General features: G+C 36.3%; 1 protein-coding gene across 1 annotated transcript in view; it reads left to right on the forward strand.

Annotated features, from left to right (window-relative positions):
- The window catches only part of PCDH15 (protocadherin related 15), a 1,036,870-nt gene that overhangs the window by 508,545 nt on the left and 504,779 nt on the right, over positions 1-23,546 (forward strand). Inside the window, exon 6 of the mRNA XM_070780422.1 lies at positions 17,718-17,837. Coding sequence (XP_070636523.1) covers positions 17,718-17,837 — 120 coding nt within the window. The remainder of the gene's footprint in view (positions 1-17,717; positions 17,838-23,546) is intronic.

The following is a 23,546-nucleotide window of genomic DNA, read 5'->3' on the forward strand; positions in this document are numbered from 1 at the left end:
AATTATAGTCCTTTTTTTCATAACTCTAGGGAGAAATTATGTTTTAATTTGTATATGACTGTTACACCACTTAACATTTACCTTAGTTTTCGTGTGCCAGCAAAGCTAAAATTATATTAAATAATATTAATATGACTCCTCTTTAACCAAATGTCTTTATTTTCCTCAATAAGGTTTTTGTACATGCACAGAGTTATGAAGTTCAAATATAAAGGGTCCTAAGAGAATCACAGTCAATTTAATAAATTGTGTTTGGTCAAGCTCTCTAAGTTCTTAAGAACAGGAAACTTTAAAGGATACTTCATAAATCTAAATTTAAAATGCCATTTATAATTTAGGAAAGTAAAGGTTAGCAGTGGAAATAATCTTGTTTTTCAGGAACAATCAAGTTGTTTCATAACTATTGACATTACAATTATATCACAAAGTATGTCCTGGTTAACAGTTTAAATATCTATAAGTTTTAAGTTTTGAGTAATTTTAGTATTTATTTTTGTTCTTTGAATTTTAGCTATTACTCATTCGTAAGTAACTTGACACATTAAAATTTGTTCAAATCTAAAATTTGTTCACAGGTTTCTGCATAGACCTTTTTGCTAATTTAGTGGCATCATATCTCCTGATGTTGACTGGAATTAGGTCAGACTACAATGATAATGATAGATTCATTCTAACAATTATTATTTATGAGTGCTAAGGTTTTCCATGAAACATCTTATTTAAAACTTACTTAAACCTACACACAAACTCAAATTATGTGCGTATTTTTTTTTCATTTTGCACAATAAAATGAGAAAATACTGGGACAGAGAAGCATTTATTAATTTGCCTAAGATTTCACAGCTAATAAGTAGCAGATCTAAGTAAGAAATAGAGGCAGCTTCATTCCAAAACTTAGTGTTTGATCACTATATTGTACAAATGCATCAGGCAAAAGAATGATAATGTTCAGAGACATAAAGAATAAGGGATATATACAACCCTAATTTGAATAGTATTATTACTAATTTATTATCTATTTTTATTTTTGGCTGCACTGTATCATCACCGCTGTGCACAGGCTTTGTCTAGTTGCCACAAGCTAGGGCTATTCTCTAGCCGTGGTGTGTAGACTTCTCATTGAAGTTGCTTCTCTTCTTTCAGAGCATGGATTCCAGGGCACGCAGGTTCATAGTTGTAACACAGGGGCTAGTTGACCTGCAGTACGTGGAATCTTCCCAGATGAGGATTGAACCTGTGCCCCCCACACTGTCAGGCAGATTATTAAATACTGGGCCATCAGGGAAGTCCTAGGTAGAGTTCTAAGAGAAAGGCACAAAGCCTTTGGATTCACTATAACCGAGGTTCTGTTATAGTGTGACCACTTCCTCTCTGCACAATCACAGAAAATTGATTAATTTCTAATACACTTAGTTTCCTCAATGGAAAAACATAGTATTAATTTCATTTATTGATTCACTTATTGAAGATGAAAGGATACAGAGATGTAAAGTGAAACCAATGGTTCTAGGTATGTTCTAGGCCCTCATTGAACGGTCAGAATGGCAACAGCCCTGAACTTTCTAATTACATCCAGCAATCTCTGCTTTTATCCATTCATGCTTCCCACAATTTAATTCTCAAGGTAAAGTACACTTGAATATTTTCATTATGCAATGTTTTTTAGTTGGAATTTTTTTTTTATTTTATTTTTGTTTTTGCGATCTGTTTGGGATAATAATTATACATCTCATATTCATTCTAACTATATTGCTAGTACTCGATATTTTTTAAACTAAGGAAAAATAGTATAGCAGAAAAATAAAAAATTATGAATAGGACTGAATCCCATGAAACACTGAGACTAACAAATATAGTTCTAAACTTCATTCTGTTCACTGATGGGCACTTTCCTGAAGGTATATTTTTTCAGCTTCACATCACCAAAGATTTTCTCTTATATTTTCTCCAAACTTTGTGATATTAATAATGTTGAAAAACCCCTTTAATGCACCATGATGGGCACTGTAAAATATCACACTTGTGACATAGTAACTATAGAATATGGAGAAGGCAATGACACCCCACTCCAGTACTCTTGCCTGGAAAATCCCATGGACGCAGGAGCCTGGTAGGCTGCAGTCCATGGGGTCGCTAAGAGTTGGACATGACTGAGCGACTTCACTTTCACTTTTCACTTTCATGCATTGGAGAAGGAAATGGCAACCCACTCCAGTGTTCTTGCCTGGAGAATCCCAGGGACGGGGGAGCCTGGTGGGCTGCCGTCCCTGGGGCCGCATAGAGTCGGACACGACACGACTGAAGTGACTTAGCAGCAGCATCTATAGAATATAAGATGGATTATAGGATGGCAATGTGGTATCAGATTTGAACTGTCAAAAGAGGAATATATATATAGCTTTTATAGAACACTTACACATTCATGATGAGTTATAAAAACTAATGTAGTGATGAGCACATGCCAACTACTTCTAGATTAGTAGACATATCATGTGAAGAGTATTTCATGGTAGCTGGTAGAAATTTTACTTTAAATGCTGTTATATCTCTTGCTAACACAGCATGATTGTGCCTTTCAACAATACCCATTAGGTTAATGAACTCACTAATTTTTTTTGAAAATAGACTCTGAAATGATTTTTTCCCTTAAGGTTTTTGTGTTGGTTAAAAACATTTTAGTGATCAAACCCATCAGCAGGAACTAAAAGCTGAACTTCAGCCAAATTAAATCGTAGGAAAGAGTGGGAACCTCTCTCTGTCTTTTGTTCTTTCTCTGTCTTTTTCTATCTTTTTCTCACTCTTTTTCTATCTTATATTTTGGTTAACAGTTGGTTCAAATGTATGTTAAATGTTTATAAGAACTAAATGTAATATAAAGTTTTATCTTTAAAATATTTGTATAATAAATGATATGTTTAAGTCTTGGACTTAGTTATAATGAAAATGATTATGGAAATGGTTTGTTTATGTTCATATTTTCTATCATTTATGTAAACAACATAAAAATATTTAGACCTAAGTAACATTTTAATAGAAATAATGAAGTTCCATATAAACCCACATCCATTTTCCTCTATTCTTAATGTGTTTCATTGGTATGGTACATATTTTAACAACTCATGAACCAACAGTGAAACATTACTGTTAATTCAAATCCATATTTTATCTGCTGCTGCTAAGTCACTTCAGTCGTATCCGACTCTGTGCGACTCCACGGACGGCAGCCCACCAGGCTCCCCTGTCCCTGGGATTCTCCAGGCAAGAACACTGGAGTGGGTTGCCATTTCCTCCTCCAATGCATGAAAGTGAAAAGTGAAAGTGAAGTCGCTCAGTCGTGTCCGACTCTTAGCGACCCCATGGACTGCAGCCCACCAGGCTCCTCCATCCATGGGATTTTCCAGGCAAGAGTACTGGAGTGGGTGCCATTATTTTATCTAGGTTTCCTTAATTTTACCTAATGTGTTTTTTCTTGTCCAAGGACCCCATCTATGATACCATATTACTTTCAATCATCATGAATCTTTAGTTTCATCTACACTATGTCTGTTGATTACTGTCTTTGTTTTTAATACCTTGACAGTCTTGAAGAGTACTGGCCAGATAATCTCTCTTTCTAATAGATAAATAAACAAATAAATAGAGATGTGCATATACATGCATACACACATAGATGTATATACACATAAATATAAATGGCATACAGTATATTGCTTATGTGTATATGTACCATATAGTTATACATATAATATATCACATATAGATTTCTTTTCTATATCAATGAAGAGCAAGTTGTACATATAAAACCTCTTAAGCACATAACATTTTACTGTGCATTTCTGAAAAACAAAGACATTCTTCTATATAATATAACCATCAAAATCAGGAAATTACATTCATGCAGTATTAATCTATAATCTTCAGACCATAAATTTTGCTGTTTTTTCTCCCAGTAAATTCCTTTATAGTCCAAAGATTCAACCTAAGATCACACATTACATTTACTTGCTGTGTCTTTGTAGTCTCAATCTTAGTTCCTTGATATTTCCTTAACTTTAATGACCTTAATAATTTCCAGCAGTGTGACAGTTTATAGAAAATTTTTAAATTTAGAATTAGCTGGTATTTCCTCATGATCATAGATACTGTTCAGGAAAACCACAAAAGTGATATTCAGAGCACATAACAAAAGAGACTTAATATCAATGTATCCCATTACTGGTAATGGTAGCTTTTATCACTTTGGTAAGAAGGTTTTTCTTCTATATTTATTCTTTTTTTGTACTTAATAGTTAACAAGTAATTAAAAGCTTAAAAGTTTTAAATATCCTGCTGCTGCTGCTGCTGCAGCTCCTGCTGTTGCTAAGTCGCTTCAGTCGTTTCCAACTCTGTGCGACCCCATAGATGGCAGCCCACCTGGCTCCCCCATTCCTGGGATTCTCCAGGCAAGAACACTGGAGTGGGTTGCCATTTCCTTCTCCAATGCATGAAAGTGAAAAGTTAAAGTGAAGCTGCTCAGTCGTGTACGACTCTTCCCGACCCCATGAATATCCTATTCCTTATGAAACTTGGACTCAGCATTTTTATTAGTGATTTATAAAACACTGATTTGTTAAAAAAAAAAAAAAAACATTGATGAAAATACAAATTTCAATGATTGGATATAGTTTCTTCCTTCTTCTCTTTGCCCCTTGAGCATGTACTGACGTGCTTTTTTAAGACATTACAGAACACACTGCTGCTGCTGCTGCTAAGTCGCTTCAGTCGTGTCCGACTCTGTGAGACCCCATAGACGGCAGCCCACCAGGCTCCCCTGTCCCTGGGATTCTCCAGGCAAGAACACTGGAGTGGGTTGCCATTTCCTTCTCCAATGCATGAGTAATACACATTTGATTGCTAATGAAAATGTTAGCATGCTGAAATGGGGAATTTAGGAATTTATTAAATAATTTGCTTGCTTGCTGAGAACAAATTTTCTAAAATGCAGGCATGAACTAAATTGATTTTTTTGTCTTTATGTAAAATATCTCAAAATTATTTTTCCTTTGGGCTAAACATAAACTATATTTGATGGAATGCATCATCCAAATTGTATCATTTCAGTTTAATGTATATCTTGGCTCTGTAATGTGCCAAATTATATTTACTTCCTCTTTCATTGGGCTTCCCTCATAGCTCATTTGGTAAAGAATCCACCTGCAATGCAGGATACCCTGGTTCGATTCCTGGGTCCAGAAAATCCACTGGAGAAGGGATAGGCTACCCACCCCAGTATTCTTGGGCTTCCCTTGTGGGTTAGCTGGTAAAGAATCCACCTGCAATGTGAGAGACCTGGGTTGGATCCCTGGGTTGAGAAGATTCCCTGGAGAAGGGAAAGGCTACCCACTCCAGCACTCTGGCCTGGAAGGTCGTAAAGGGACAGACACGACTGAATGACTTTTACTTTCCTCTTTCATTTCCTTTTTTTCTCAAAAGTTTCTTAATAACAAATTATGAAATTTCTGAAACAATGTATTTCACAAGGCTTGAGAATTAACTCTTTGAAGCTAAGAAATCTGTGTTTTAGTCTTTATATACCAGCTATTAGAAATACGATAGGAGATAGAAGCTCTCTTAGCCTATTATTGACTGTAAAGTAAATATAGGACAAAATAATAATGTTACAAAGTTGTGTTGAGGATTATAAGAGATAATGCTTTTAAAATACATAGGACAGGTTCTGGGCATCTTTTCATGCAGGTCAACTCTGCCCTGAATATATGCTTTTTTAGAAATAGTTGTAATTCTATAACTTTTTTAAATGAAGGAGATCTTAAAAAATAAAATGTAAAATAAATTAGTAAACAAGTAGTAATTAATGAGACATTCTTGCCTGGGAAATTCCATGGACACAGGAGCCTGACGAGCTACAGTCCATGGAGTCCTAAAAGAGTCGAACATGACTGAATGACAACACGTTGAGAATTTTTTCTCACAATGGTGAAATATCTGAATCCATCCAATTTTAGTTTTTGCTTTCCTGATTAAATTTTGAGCTCTGCGCTATTCTTTCACATTTCACTGTGACTATATCATCTCTTTCCATTTAATATATGCATTTTTGAACATCTGTTTTTCTCAGAATCATTTTGGTAGATCTAAAGGCACAGATGGTCTCCACGATGAAGCATAACAAGAGAGATTCCATATATAGTTAAGAATATTTTCTGCACATTTTATATGTATTCTTTACAGTTTCTTATGTATTTTTTTTTTAACCAGGGAAGGTTTATTTTGACACGTAAATAATTTCAAACACAGAAATATAAAAATTATACAAGCTTTTTCTCTAAACCATTTGTGGTGTTACTGAAAAGAAATCCTTCTTATCCCCAAATATCAATACTTTAATGTATATTTCTGAAAGATAAGAATATTCGCCACATAACAATACAGTCATCAAAAATCAGAAAATGAACACTGATACATTACTACTTCTAATCCATAGTCACCATTCCAGTTCCATCAATTATCCAGATAATGTCTTACTTATAAACATTTATTAAATTCATATTCTATAAAGACATTGTCCTTGCCCTCAAGGAGTTGAGTATATTAGTAGTTTACAATCTTTTTTTTTGTTTGGTTTATAACATTATATATTACATGTGTATGATATTTTGATTTTTGTAATTACTACAGGGTGCTCACCATCTAAAGTTTAGTTTCCATCCATCACCATAACATTGACCTCCTTTACTAATTTTTCTCTCTCTATCCCCTTTTTCCTTTATTTATCATGACTCTATTATATCTATGTGTTTGTTTTTGTTTGGTTTGGTCATTTATTTTTAATTTTTTAAAAATTTCCAGTATAATAAGGTGATTTTTTTTATACAGGTAAAATAGTCTTTTTTTTTTTTTTTTTTTTTAAGAAATATGGTCTGTGGTGGGACTTCCCTGGTGGTCCAGTGATTAAGAGTCTGTGGTCCCAATGCAGGGCACTCGGGTTCAATCCTTGGACAGGGAATTAGATACCACATGTTGCAGCTAAGTGTTAACAAAGATTGAAGATCCTAAGTGCCATAACTAAGACCAAGCATAGCCAAATATACGAATTATTTTAAAAAAGAAAGAAAGAAAAAGACTATGATCCATGGTATTGAAAACTTGATGTATTTACTCAAGGAATAAAAATCACTACTTATACAGCCATTTCCTTTCACAGAGTTTCTTTGGATAGAGAGTACTAACATTTAATCTACAACACACAAAAGCTCCTGAAAAATGAAATAAGACTAAGCCCTCGTTCCTTTTTCTTGTCTATTTTCCTCCTCCAAGGAATTAAGTATATTTTGGGAAACAAGAGATAGGTAAGAGAGAAAAAAAGATGATATTAAGGGAAAGAAAAGAAGCACATAAAAATACATTTTCTTATTTAAGCATATAAATGGAAATCAATCTTCCACCTGTTTTAAAATATTCAAGTATGCTACTATTAAACAACTTTCAATAAGCTCTTTCATATATACATATGTATATATGTACATATATATAGTCTCTCTCTATATATCTGTCAATACATATGCACATATATATATTCGTTTAAGCTTAATTCATTTTCAGTGAGATTGCTCTTCAGTTTTTAGCAAAAATTACTAGGCTACTCCTTACTTTCTATAATAATAATCCTTTCTCTTGTTTTGAAAATACTCTTCTACATGAATTTGTTTTTAATAATATATCAAGAGGAAATTATTTTCAATATTAACTATCTAGCTCATGATAAAGAACGGAGTAAAGATTTTATGCACAGGTGCAAAAGCTATGTTATGTTAAAGGGAACTTGAAGAACATATGGAATTCCTCTTTTATATTTTTCTTTTTGATTTCAATAAATCGCAGCGAGATAACATCTGCTGAATGTGAATTCAAGAATGTGTATCATTTGATAACATTCCTAAAAGTTTTAAGATAAACCTCAAATAAACATTTAATTTGAATAAATGTTTTAGCAAAACAAATGTTACATCAGTGAGTTAATATAAAACCAATGTAATGGTCATGGAAACAGTATTTTGGCACATAATAAGCTTCAATAAATAATCACAGATTTGGAGATAATGTAATGTTATCATAGTGAGAAAAAGCTGAAGTTCTCACTAATGTCCACCTCCTTACAAATGTATAACTCCATTCCATTTGTGGAGAGTGCATTGGTTTTTAAACATCATTATTTCTGAGGCATATATGTAAGGTAGGGATGATTTGCAAGAGAGATTTATAAAATTACTTTATCAGAGGAGGAGGTTAAAGACTGAATTATAGCCAAAGCATGAATGACTTGCAGGTTGGAAAAATTATTTTTATGGCAAATGATCTTTGGACTATACAGTGCAATCGAAAAGACCCTGAAAATAAGTAAAGAGGGAAGAAGACAGTAATTAATCATTTTAAACTGGGTCTGTTTTCTAGAACTACAATATTAGAAGTTTACAATATTTTACATAGATGACTATGGAAGCACTGTAGACAATCTTCAAAGGATCATGTGTGTGTGTGCTCAGTCGCTCAGTCATGTCCGACTCTTTGCGACCCCATGAACTGTAGCCCACCAGACTTCTCTATCCATGGTGTTTTTCAGGCAAGAATAATGGAGTGGGTTGCTATTTCCTCCTCCAGAGGATCTTCCTGACCCAAGGATTGAACCCAAGTCTCTTGTATCTCCTGCATTGGCAGGCAGATTATTTGCTACTGCACCAGCTGGGAAAACCCTCAAAGGATCATGGAGTATAATCAAAATACCAAAAGACTGCATGGTCCCTGTTGCAGTTAAATCAGCAATTGTGCCATAGAGTTCCACATAGTAGCCATACAGACCTTGTGAGTTAGAACATGTGAGACCAATTTTTATGTCTGCAAAATCAAATACTCAGCTTTACTTTTTCACTACTGAGAAACTGCGTCAGGGACATATTAGTCAAACAGAACTGAGGGATACATGATAGATAGGTAAATAGACTGAGCAAGAGAGATTTATTACAAGGAATTGGCTCACAAGATTATGGAGGCTAAGACGCTCTAGGATTTGAGTTGTCAAACTAGAAACGCAGCTGATGTAATTCTAGTCAAAGACCAAAATCTGAGAACCAAGAAAATTGACTGTGTAAATTCCAATTTGAATCCAAGTCTGGAGGAAAGAGAAGACAGATGTCCTAACTTGAAGACAGTCAGGCACAGGGAGTGAATTCTTCCTGACTGAGCTTTTTGTCCTATTCAGGTCTTCAATAGATTAGATGAGGCCTGCCCATGTTTAGGGAGCTCCCTGGTGGCTCAGGTGGTAAAGAATCTGCCTGCAATGCAGGAGACCTGGGTTCGATCCTTGGGTTGGGAAGATCCCCTGGAGAAGTGAAAGGATACCAACTCCAGTATTCTAACCTAGAGAATTCCATAAACTGTATAGTCCATGAGGTTGCAAAGTGTCAGACAGGACTGAGTGACTTTCACTTTCACCCACATTTAGGGGATGGAACAATCTGTTTTATTAGGTCTACCAATTGAAATGTTAATCTAATTCAGAAACACCCTCACAGACTCAACTAGAATAATGTTTAACCAAATATCTGGGTACTTCATGGCTCAGTCAAGTTGACATATGACTGCAACCTCTGTGTGACTGCTAATTTTATGCTACAAAAATATAAGAGAAAGTCATGGAATTGATATCTTATTTTTAATTAAATATGGAGGTGGAGGCTCCACTAATAGTGATGATTTGTACAGGATGTCACTTTCTGTGGGCATTTGTTCTTAAGAGAAATTTGGTGTGAAGTCTCAGATCAGATCAGATCAGATCAGTCGCTCATTCGTGTCCGACTCTTTGTGACCCCATGAATCGCAGCATGCCAGGCCTCCCTGTCTGGTGTGAAATCTAGTTCACAACAAATTGTGGAAAATTCTTAAAGAGATGAGAATACCAGACAATGTGACCTGCCTCCTAAGAAATCTGTATGCAGGCCAGGAAGCAACAGTTAGAACTGGACATGAAACAACAGATTGGTTCCAAATCAGGAAAGGAGTACCTCAAGGCTGTATATTGTCACCCTGCTTATTTAACTTATATGCACAGTACATCATGAGAAATTCTGGACTGGATGAAGCACAAGTTGGAATCAAGATTGCTGGGAGAAATACCAATAATCTAGATAGGCAGATGACACTACCCTTATGGCAGAAAGCAAAGAGGAACTAAAGAGCCTCTTGATGAAAGTGAAAGAGGAGAGTGAAAATGTTGGCTTAAAACTCAACACACAGAAAGCTAAGATCATAGCATCTGGTCCCATCACTTTATGGCAAATAGACGGGGAAACAATGGAAACGGTGTCAGACTTTATTTTTTGGGGCTCCAAAATCACTGCAGATGGTGACTGCAGCCATGAAATTAAAAGATGTTTCCTTCTTGGAAGAAAAGCTATGACCAACCTAGATAGTGTATTAAAAAGCAGAGACATTACTTTGCCAACAAAGATCTGACTAGTCAAAGCTATGGTTTTTCCAGTAGTCATGTATGGATGTGAGAGTTGGACTATAAAGAAAGCTGAGCACCAAAGAATTGATGCCTTTGAACTATGATGTTGGGGAAGACTCTTCAGAGTCCCTTGCATTGCAAGGAGATCCAAGCAGTCCATCCTAAAGGAAATCAGTCCTGAATATTCATTGGAAGGACTGATGCTGAAGCTGAAACGCCAACACTGTGGACACCGGATGCGAAGAGCTGACTCATGTGAAAAGACCCTGATGCTGGGAAAGATTGAAGGCAGGAGGAGAAGAGGACGACAGAGGATGAGATGGTTGGATGGCATCACCGACTCAATGGACGTGAGTTTGAGTAAACTCCATGAGTTGGTGGTGGACAGGGAGGCCTGGCGTGCTGCAGTCCATGGGATTGCAAAGAGTTGGACACGACTGACTGAACTGAACTGAACTGGATGTCTAGTACACAGTAAATCAAATTACAATATTTGTCACTAAAAAATAAATGTGTGTTAGTCCAATGTAGACTAATGCATAATCTTACTCCACTAAAAATGTTTCTGTTTTCATAATGTATTTGAGTAGAAATATAGCACCTACTAGCATTGTTAGTCTTCTGTCATTAAATCATTATTATATGTAAATCATTGTCTAGAGAATTCTAGTTCAGCTAATCTAATACACATGACCCTTCTGATATTTCATCCTTTTTTTAAGAGCGTGGGGGAAACTAAACACTTGGATTCCTGATGAAGTGTATAAGAAAGTAATATCTCATCAATTGCATTTTAAATCATTCCTTTGGGATGACTTTTTTGAGAATGTTTCCAACTTGATAATATCATCACTTGTATGAATTATTTCCCAGTTCAAGTGGTATTATTTTAGTTGTGCTTATTATAAAAATGCTATATTCTTCTGTATCCTTATACATTGTCTCTTTAATCGTTAAAGACATTAAAGTCTATCATAAAGTATTGTTTTAAAATATGTATAAAAATGTTTATTCAGTATTCAGCAATTGTTTATTTTAGCATTTTATTTCTACCAAATTATCTATTTTCATGTAATTATATTACATGAGACTTCAAGAAATATTCAGTAGATATTAATGTCAGGGGTCTTCCCTGGTGGCTCAGTGGTAAAGAATCCACCTGCCAGTTCAGCAGACACAGGTTCAATCCCGGGGTTGGGAAGATCTCCTGGTGAAGGAAATGGCAACCCAGTCCAGTATTCTCACCTGGAGAAGTCTATGGACAGAGGAGCTTGGCAGTTTACAGTCTATGGGTATCGCAAAAGAGTCAGATACAACTTGGCGACTATAACAACAGCAAAAATATCAGGAGATTATTGTTACCTATCAGTACAAGGACCCTGGCGCCAGTGGCATTATTCTATCACTAATTACGTACATTTAGCACAATATTATGATTTGTGAAGTGCTTTACAAGATTCATCCTTCTCAATATGTACTTCAAAATGAGCAAGTTATTTCTTCGCTAGTATAAATTTGGCCTATAGTGATATCAACAAATTATGATGTTGTAAGATGTCCCTTCTTTAAGTCCTCACTTTGAACAAATAAAAACTAGAAGCCAATTATGAACAAAAATACCTCTATATTAGTTGTGGGATCCAACACCGTATGCAAAGAGACCTTGAAGTAGAGGCCTGTGCATTAGGTAATAGGTATACAGACCTTGGTGTGGAATTCAAGTTAGCTGAACTCATTGGACCTGATGAGCAAGGAACTGACCCTAACGTCTCAGGGCCATAGCCTGGGGAAAACCTGGGTAATGCTGATTTAAGCAGATACCCATGGATGAGAGAGATTTTGTGAAAGTCCAGCCCACTCCAGTGCTCTTGTTTGGAGAGTCCCATGGACGGAGGAGCCTGGAGGGCTGCAGTCCATGGGGTCGCTAAGAGTCGGACACGACTGAGCAACTTCCCTTTCACTTTCACTTTCATGCATTGGAGAAGGAAATGGCAAGCCACTCCAGTGTTCTTGCCTGGAGAATCCCAAGGACTGGGGAGCCTGGTGGGCTGCCGTCTATGGGGTCGCACAGAGTCGGACACGACTGAAGTGACTTAGCAGCAGCAGCAGCAGTAGCTCTCCCAAGGAGACATTCCAGCCCTCTCTTGGAGCAAAAAATAATATGTATGATTGAATTAGAAAGGGGAGAAGTCCCTTTCCAGTGTTACCCCTCCCTCTAAGGTAGCACAGTGTGAGGCTATACTAGCCTAGTGGAACCTCTCCTTGTACAAGAAAGGGAGGGAGAGCAATTGGTGACTGCCTGACAACCCTAGCTGGGTCAGACACAGTGTCAGCCTAATTATTGAGGCAGGACCTCCCTGACTCTGGGGAGGGAGGAGATTGGGAAGGATACAGATAAGAATATCAAAAGGTATTAAAAGGATGAGGTTCCTCCTAACTTTGCTCAGAACTTCAGTAAGAAGTCAGCCCACAGGCTACTTGGATAACCTCAAACAAGGATCTCTTCATTTGGCCTGTGGTCATCCCCAACACTCCAAATGCTAAACCTGTAAATTCCCTACTCTGTGGATATTCTCCAGCATCTCCTAGTGAGATGCTGGAGAATGAACTTGGATAAATAGTGAATGTGTTCAGAAAATCAGACCAGGGACTGTGGGCAAAGGAGAAACCACAAATTTAACTACAATGCCACCTTTTGGAAAACAAAAGAAAAGTTTCCAGCAGCCAACCCAGTGTGTTCTTAAAACCAGGAAAAAAAAAAAAAAAAAGACAGCCTTAAGAATTCAGCCACACCAGGGGCTTCTGTCATAGTTCAGTCAGTAAAGAAGAATCTGCCTGCATTGCAGGAGGCCAGGGTTTGATTCCTGGGTTGGGAAGATTCCCTGGAGAAAGAAATGGCAACCCACTCCAGTATTCTTGCCTGGAGAACCTCCTAGACGAAAGAGCCTGGCAGGCTCCAGTCCATGGGGTCCCAAGAGTTGGACACGACTTAGTGACTAAACTACCAGAGAGCAACAAGTGTGGTGCAAGTATATTCGTACAAGTGACGTGGGTTCAATCCCTGCGTTGGGAAGATCCCCTGGAGTAGGGCATGGCAACCCACTCCAGTATTTTCACCTGGGGAATCCTATGGACAGTGGAGCCTGGAGGGCTACAGTCCATAGGGTTACAAAGAATCAGGGACATGACTGAAGTGATTTAGCACACATGCATGCCCTGCTACATTAAATGCAAAAGCAGCCAATGCAAAACTCCAAGGAACGTGAAGAAATCAAAGAACGTGTCATCACCAAAAGAACAATTATCCTACAGTAAGCAAACACCAAAGCATGGAATTTGGTAATTTACCTGATAAAGAATTCAAAATAACAGTTCTGAAAAATCTAAATGAACTACAAGAAAACACAGAAACACAATTCAGTGAAATCAGAAAAACAAGATATGAATAAAATGAGACATTTAACAGAGATAGAAATCGTAAGAACCAAACAAATTCTGGAACTGAATAAAATGGAAAGTGCAATACAGAGCATCTACTCTAGAATAGACCAAACATATTAAATAAAGTGTTTTTAAATAGAAACACACATAAAACAAGGTTATGTATTGATTTGTTGATGAAAAATGTTGTAACCAGAGGCTTGCAAAACTTAATCCTGTATTCCCCTCAGCAATGTAATAACCCTGTATTCCTCCTAGGAGCAATGGTTCAGTATTTGTTAATTCAGTGTTCATGGTGACTTTATAGTATAGAACTACCATGGGTGATGAAAATCAACTATATTTATATAAAACGTGGATACAATGCTTCAGTGAAGAATATTGCAAGAAAGATTAGTAAGGGAATTTTTCCTTTTGAAGCATTGTTCCGGATTTTTAGGTTGGCTCAAGCAGCAATGGCTCACAAGATAATTGAACAGTTAGCTACTCCCATTTTACATTCAAGTTTCTGTTACACATCTTCATGAAATATTGAATTTTCTTGCTTTATTTTCTTTAATTATTACATGTGCATTTGTGTATTTTCTGTATTTTCCTAAGAGTTGTATAAAATCATTTATGGAAAAAAACACGAACTAAATAAACAAGTAACACACTCAGGCAGCTGCCCAAGGTGATAATCAGCCCACACATAGAATGCCCTTCAGAAAAGCAAATTTATATTTCTGAGACTTGTTGAAATGTTAAAGGACATGGAATACGACCATCTGTACAGCATATGTGCCCTGAAAATTCTGTTTAATGATGTATAGGAAAACACATTTTAACAAACAACCTATCATGTGAAGATTTTCACTCCCCACATAATATTTAGAATTATGTGTGTATTTATATAATGTTAATATGCGTGTGTACATAGATATGTACATATTTTTGTTGGGTATATATATTAATGTATTCTATAATATACTTATTCATTTTCCATATATATATTTATTTATTTAAAAGGATATTGCACGTTTTAACTCTCTTTTGCTTGTTTGCATCTAGTATAGGCCATTTCATTGGAGCCCTTTGCCTTTTGCCAGACTTTCCATATTGAAACAAAATGTTTATCCTCTTTTTTTCCTAGCTGTTTCTCTTATATTAGCTTTAAACATTCCAAACCCTCGCTTATATCTGAGTGGTAGATCATGAATAAATGTGTGTAGTTCAATTACTGATACATTTTAACATTACATTTTACATGTGTATGTCTGTGTGTGGATATTTACTTACTCCAGTAGTGAAAATGAACGATCTATGCTAATATGTTTGGTCTAAATATGCAACTATGGAAGGAAGTAAAACTCACTAGTCTATGCAAATGTTGAGCTAATAATTTGACATACTACTTGTCGTTTGCTGTCAACAACTAAATATCACCTCTTCAAAGTTGGGTCAGAAGTCTCGTGAAGTTGCTCAGTCTTGTCCAACTCTTCGTGACCCCATAGACTGTAGCCCACCAGGGTCCTCCATCCATGGAATTTTCTAGGCAAGAGTAGTGGAGTGGGTTGCCATTTCCTTCTCCAGGGGATCTTCCCAACCCAGGGATCGAACCCGGGTCTCCTGCATTGCGGGCAGACGCTTTATCATCTGAGCCTCCAGGGAACCGCAGCCTAGTTTCAAAAATTTCAGACACCTACTGTTCAAGTTTTCTGGCTTTTTCCTTTTATGTGTGTGTGTTTTTTTTTGGGGGGGGATAACTTTTTAATTCAACTCTGTGGCACAGTTATATACTTTGGCAACAAAGATCTTTAAATATTGTTTTATTAAATATCAAGAAGCAAAATTTTGCCATTCAATTTTAAATTTTCATAATTAAATATATCAAGAGTGAGTGAATTTTTGTAAGAGAAATCAAGGCACAAATACATTAGAGTGGGTGAATTTTCACAAAACAGTGACATATTTGGGGACAGGGACTACATTAAAAATATTAAAATGTTGGCTTGGAAGCCTTTTAGTTAACTATTTCCAATGGTGTGTCCATGTTCATATATGTGCTATTTAAACCATCTCCTCTCACTTTATATTCAGTTCTCTTTGAGCTGCAGAAAGTAAAAGTTTACCTTTAAAAGCTACTTGCCAGGAGGACTGACTTTATAAATATACTACTTTGTACTTACAGTTCCCCAAACCATGGGTTCCCCAAAGCATAGTTTTAAAATCACTTTTAATTGCAATTGTATCCTTTTTCTAAATCAGAGATCACAAACTACTGTGGTTGCTGTGCCACTGGATGTAATGGGGGTGTGGGGGGCATTAAATTCATAATATAATTCTTTAAAAGCTATTGTCAACTTTAGAACCAAGAGATTTCTTATAAAATCAGAATATTAAAAGATGTACTATTGGGTTGGCCAAAAAGTTCATTAGGGTTTTTCTGCAACATCTTTTCCACAACATCCACAACATCATTGGAAAAATCTGAATGAACTTTTTGACCAACCGAATAGCATTGGCTCCATATTCCATTATGAGAATTTCCTGAGGCCGGGTAGCCGATATCCTTTTAGAGAAGGATGTGTTCTTTAGTCGCCACATTCCCATGAGATGTGCTTCACTCCTTTACATTGCCTGATGGATCCCTAGATATCTAGGTTTGTAATCCCTGAAAATGGAAGTAAATGAGATGATTCTTCTTTTCTCTCCCTCTATTAAGCCATTTCTCCATGAAAGAATCCTATTTAAAAGCTAACAAAACATATCTCAGAACAAAATGTAAACATCTATTTTCTTTAGAGGCACAGGTCCTGTGTTTATTGACTAAGTTCATTTATTCATTGTGACAGTGCAATAATTAAGAAAGTAAAGTGTAAAATGTAAGAGTAATGAAAAAGGTGCCAGGTACTGACATGGAGTAGGGAAATGCTATGTCAGGAATGGTTTAGAAGAAGATGATACCTAATTAACTTGTAAAATAACTAATGAGAAGGATTCCATCTAAAACTTGAGAACTGGAGACTCTGGATGTAGGAATACATTGTGAAAAGACTTACAAGTAAGAGAAAACAACGGTGATTCTCTGATGGAGATTAATAAGAGATAAAGCTAGATATTCAGGCCAACTGTGAAATCATGGTCTTATATGACACATAGTGTTTTATTGTTGGTTTAATTCAAAATGAAAAGATATTACTATCCCTCCAATTCTATCAGACAATGGCTTTATACTCAACCAGTACTACAATCACTAAAGAAAATCCCAGCTTTCTCTCTCTTTTGATAGACAAGGAATCCATAGTTTCCAACTTTCTTCCTCAAATTTGCAACCTGCATGTAATTACCAACCTGGATTTAATTGATCTCTCTGATTTCTTTTCTAATTTTAAAATACCGTGATTCTTGATAATTCCTTCATACAATATAAATCCTAGCTTATAGATAATCTGATGCACCAAAGTGTTTTTAAATAGGAACAACAGATGCATTTTCTCCACAAGTTTAAGATGCTAATGTTTATAAACTGGTCCAAATGTGCTTTACACTGAATCAGGGGCTTCTGTTTCTTTATGCAAAGCAAGGACTAATGTTGGAAATTTCCAGACTTTTAGGGACTCCTGCGTAAGTTTTCCAAGGGTTCTTTTGAAACACTTCGAGTCTGTGTTTGTGGGCTGCTGCCTACTTTTTTCCTTTGTGTGATAAATGATTGTGTTTTTTGTGCTGGAACATTTCTGGTGTGTTGTTGATCAAATGAGAATTGACAGTTTGTCTTTTGTATTCTTTCCAGCTCACTCCAGTTGGCACCACAATCTTCACAGGATTTTCAGGAGACAATGGAGCTACAGACATAGATGATGGCCCAAATGGACAGATAGAATATGTTATTCAATATAATCCAGACGATCCAGTATGTAAATATCGGCTTGAAATGTAACTTCACTATAAGTAGTAAAATTAATATTTATTTAAGCTGATATTTATTATATTCTTCTATTGCTCAATTCCTAGAACCATGTTAGTAATTGTACTATTATTAATAACTATCCCAAATTACATTTTATGATATACTTTTGCTACATTTATAGGCTAGTTTTGGATGGGTTTTGTTGGTAAAAGTTTTAAAATGTCTTCATAGGTATAATAAGTCATTTTTATTAAATCTCTGTTATGTTAGTTGACTCCTAAGCATTCTAAATAAATCACTTCATGTGTTATTACCAATGTAATACATATGTTTTATGGAACTTGCAAATTAATACCATCACTACCCCTCTCCACCAGTGAAACCTGAGGTAGAAAAGAGGACAAAGACTCTAATTTTCAAAAAAAAGCTTTTTTTATTTTGTGTGTGTTTTTTTTTTTTTTTTTTTTGCTTTAGACAATGGGGCTTCTATTTTGTTCTCTAGGCTAAGTTCTTTCTAAGATATAGGATATATAATACAAAAAAAGAAGAATTGTTTTCTTGAAACTAGACCTGAAAGTCGTGCCTGCTATCTTTCTCTTCCTCTTTTCCCCAAGGCAGCTTCTCAGAACACAAAGGGCTCCTCAAAGTAGTTTTACAATCACTTAAGTGATGTTTAATTAATGTTTCTCCTTTATGTTTAATATTAGGAATATAAAAAGTGGTGACATTAACATGTCTTTGTTTTTAAATTATATATCTCTTATAAAAGCTCTAAACAAAAAAACTGTTGACCTTACAGATACTAACATCTCGCAGGAAGATCTGCCTCACAAATTGATTGTCAGTTATGAATTCAGTTTCTCATTTTATCGTCACAAATCAGTTAGTAACAGTATTTCTATTGTATAGGGGAGAACACAGGTTCCCAGGTGACATGACTTGCCTGGCTGTTATTGCTGTTGTTCAGTCATCAAGTCACGTCCCTCTCTTTGTAACCTCATGGATTGCAGCACCCCAGGCCCCCTGTCCCTCACTATCTCCTGGAATTTGCCCAGGTTCGTGTCCATTGAATCAGTGATGCCATCTAACGCACAGCTATGTCTAAGCTGGAGAGTCAGGACTTGCTTTCTGAGTAGTGTGTGCTCCACTCTTCCTCTGTTGTGCTCTAATAAAAATAGTTCCCACACTTGTGTTAAAATTAAAAAAAAAAAAAATTGGAGAGCAAAAGCAAAACACAAAAAGCCCATGAGTATAGCAGGGAAAAGGGACGATTTAGGGGGATTTTGTTTTTGTTTTTCCCCTAAAAACTATGCCTCCACATGTTTATAGGCAGACACAATGATTCCAAGAGATGGAGAGATAATGAGAATGTGACAGAAAAAGACAGTAATGATATAAGGTGTTACACAGAAGTAGAGTGGAAAAGATAAAAGGGACAGAAGAGAAGAGGGCAAGAGGAACATCTTTTAAAAGATAGAAACATGTACTTGACTATACAGAATATTTCGAAACCATTTATTTTCTTACTATTTAGATTTTTAGAATAATCAATTGTATGCATGTGTCATGTTTTTAGCTTATATTTTATGAGGGTAATTTTCTAATCTTTACTCCTCAGTTTGTAAAAATGAAACTCCCACAAAGTAAAGGATGGTCAGGTCATGTATTTTAAGGAAATACTTATTATGTTGCATAAAAGAAAGAAACTTATCCAAGGTTTGATATAGTGTGAGAAAAAAATGTATTACTTGGGAAATATCTCTTAGAACTTTCGTTAGGCTGAAATACCTTGTTAGCTATGCAATAATTCCTTCTGAATGCTTCCTCTTTTCAAGGATTTGTGGGCTCAGCATGAAATATAATATCATATACTTTTACTACCTACAGATAGAATAAGTCAGTCACATGCATTTTCCAAATTGGAAAAAAAGAAAAAAAATGTTCTTTAGCAAGCTAGCACTACTATGGAATAAAGAAAGAAATTCTCTGGTCGTGGTTAATTGGTGAGGCAAAAGATTAAGACGTCATGACAGCACTTAACTGAGAGTGTATGTGTTGAAAGAGTAAGCATTAACCAAGTCACATTCTTATAGAGTGAATCCAACTTTAATCATCATAGAGACTTAATGATCAACACCAGTTTCTTCTTGTGTAAAATCTCTTGAGCACTATCTTATGATATTCATATTATTAAATCTCTAGAAATTCTGCTTATAATTAAAAGCATAATTATATTATCCAGCTTATTTCTTAGTATCAAACCAAGAAATGTACTACATATGTATGTGTTTGTAATACATACACGTTTGTATGTATTACAAACGTGTGCATGCTAAGCCACTTTGGTCACGTCAGACTCTGCAAGTCAGTGAACTGTGGCCCACCAGGCTCCTCTGTCCAAGGGATTCTCCTGGCAAGAATGGGAGTGGGTTGCCATGCTCTTCTCCAGGGGACCTTACCAATCCAGGGATCGAACCCACATGTCTTATGTCTCCTGCATTGGAGGCAGATTCTTTAACACTAGTTCCACCTGGGAAAATATGTAACCTCAAACTGTGGACTCTTCTGGCTTTTGCAAACACAATATAATTTTTTAAATAAATTTTATATAATTAAAATTAGTTTATTTAAAATTGAAGATGTTAGTTGCTCAGTGTGTCTGACTGTGACCCCATGGACTATAGCTCACCAGGCTCCTCTGTCCATGGGATTCTCTAGGCAAGAATATTGGAGAGAAGAAACATATGGATACCAAGGGGAGGGGAATGAATTAAGAGATTGGGATTGACATAAATACACTACTATGTATAAAATGCATAACTAACGAGGAACCTACTGTACAGCAAAGTGAACTCCGTTTGATGCTCTGTGGTGACCTAACTGGGAAGGAAATCCGAAAGAGAGGGGATGTATGTGTACATCTGACTGGGTCACTTTGCTATACAGCACAAACTGACATAGCAGTGTAAAGCCACTATACGCCAATAAAAATGCAAAAAAAATACTTTGCATTATAGTAGAACAGAAGATACATTTGTAAATTTCTACAAGGATGACTTGGATAATGTAAATGAGTGACACGATGGAGGTAAAGTGGATATACACATGTTGTCTGTATGATAGAAGTTTGTTTATGGGAAAGCAACTCAACTCTAGCTGATTGTTGGCTTATTGGAAATCAGGACCACGGTTGTCATATTTTTTACTGTCTGAGCCACCAAGGAAGTCATATTTATAAACAGAAGTAGGACTTCCCTGGTGGCTCAGACAGTAAAGCGTCTGTCTACAATGCGAGAGACCTGGGTTCGAGCCCTGGGTTGGGAAGATCCCCTGGAGAAGGAGATGGCAATCCACTGCAATACTATTGCCTGGAAAATCCTATGGAGAGAGGAGACTGGTAGGCTACACTCTACGGGGTCGCAAAGAGTCAGACACAGCTGAGCGACTTCACTCACTCACTCATGCCATTTTCTGGGCTTCCCTGGTAGCTCAGCTGTGTGGGGAAGATTCTCTGGAGAAGGGATATGCTACCCACTCCAGTATTCTTGGACTTCCATGGTGGCTCAGATGGTAAACAATCTGTCTGCAATGTGGGAGACTTGGATTCTATCTCTGGGTTTGATCCCTAGGTTGGGAAGATCCCTGGAGAAGGGCATGGCAACCCACTCCATTATTCTTGCCTGGAGAATCTCCAGGGACATAGGAGCCTGGCAAGCTACAATCCATGGGGTTGCACAGAGTCAGACACAACTAAGCCCAGTACATACCATTTTTATTGATTCTAAGTATATGCATTAATACACAATATTTGTTCTTCTCTTTATGACTTACTTCACTCTATATAACAGTCTGTAGGTTGATCCATGTCTGTGCAAATTACACAGTTTGGTTCCTTTTAATAGCTGAATAATATTCCACTGTATATAGGTACCATATCTTCTTTATCCATTCCCCTGTTGATGGACATTTAGGTTGCTTCCATGTCCTGGCTATTGTAAATAGTGCTTCAGTGAACATTGGAGTGCATGTATCTTTTCAAAATATGGTTTTCTCCATATATATGCCCAGGAGTGGGATTGCTGGATCATATTTATTTTAGTTTTTTAAGGAACCTCCACACTGTTCTCCATAGTGCTTGTACCAATTTACATCCCCACCAACAGTGTAGGAGGGTTCCTTTTTTTCCCATATTCTCTCCAGCACTTACTGTTTGTAGATATTTTGATGATGACTATTCTGAGTGATGTGAAGTGATACCTTATTGAGCTAATTGTATCTTTAAAAGTGAAAAGAAAAATTCAGAAAAAAAAAGAGAAGAATTTGTCTTCAAATGTTCTATGGAATTTTTAATTTTAGAGAGTTTGTCTTACTCAGAAAACTGCAATTATGTTAGGTATCATTCTGATAGTTTATTGATAAATCTTATTATTAACAGATTGATACGACTGTTCATACAATAGATTATCATATTAGTTTTCTTATCTTGGTCTTTTATTATTTTATGCCAGACTTCACTGACCTTCATTCTGCATTTCAAGTGCTTTTCCCAAAACTAGTAAGGAGAGCGCTGATGACATACCCCTTACAGCAGGGTCCAGTGGACTGGAAGCAGCACAGCATTTTCATTAAATCCCACTGCCACTCAGAAAAGCACTTAAGACATTTCAGTAAAATGCCTGGGCTACTTCTTTCTTGGAGGTAGTAGAGTGGTCTTTCATCATCTCCTCCTCAGTAGATTGACCTTCTTTTGTAATGTGCTTGATTCTCTTTAAATTTTGAAGGAACTGAATAGGAAAAAAGAAAAGCCATCATTTATTCTGTAATGTAAAGGGGTGTAATTCTTTTGAATTTCGTGAATCAGGAAGATAAAATCACTTTTTTTTTTTGCCTTTTTGATATTATTGAAGTATAGTTGATTTACAATGTTGTGTTAATTTCTGCTGTACAGCAAAGTGACTCGGTTATACATATATATATATATGCATATTCTTTTTTTATTTTTTATTAAAAAAAAGAAAAAAAAATCATTTTGTAAATGCAAAAGGTGTCTGATAAATCATTATCTCGAAGCAGTTTTGCATATAGGTCAAAGTCCAAATTTCAGATATTACTAAAATATCTGGGCTAAGCAAAAACAATATTGCTTACTGTTAGATAGTTTACTAAAAACATTACCTTACACTTTGATACATTTCTTTATAGAATATATTATATGGGATAGTCGCATGGCACCATAGTCATATTATTATTTTTTTTTAATAATGAACATTCATGTTTAATTCAGTTCAGGTCAGTTCAGTCACTTAGTCGTGTCCAACTCTTGCAACCCCATGAATCACAGCATGCCAGGCCTCCCTGTCCATCACCAACTCCTGGAGTTCACTGAGAGTCATGTCCATCGAATTGGTGATGTCATCCAGCCATCTCATCCTCTGTTGTCCCCTTCTCCTCCTGCCCTCAATCCCTCCCAGCATCAGGGTCTTTTCCAATGAGTCAACTCTTCTCATGAGGTGGCCAAAGTATTGCAGTTTCAGCTTTAGCATCAGTCCTTCCAGTGAACACCCAGGACTGATCTCCTTTAGGATAAACTGGTTGGACCTCCTTGCAGCCCAGGGGACTCTCAAGAGTCTTCTCCAACACCACAGTTCAAAGGTATCAATTCTTCGGCACTCAGCTTTCTTTACAGTCCAACTCTCACATCCATACATGACC

This window comes from Bos indicus, chromosome 26, assembly GCF_029378745.1.
Source record: "Bos indicus isolate NIAB-ARS_2022 breed Sahiwal x Tharparkar chromosome 26, NIAB-ARS_B.indTharparkar_mat_pri_1.0, whole genome shotgun sequence".
Taxonomy (NCBI): domain Eukaryota; kingdom Metazoa; phylum Chordata; class Mammalia; order Artiodactyla; family Bovidae; genus Bos; species Bos indicus.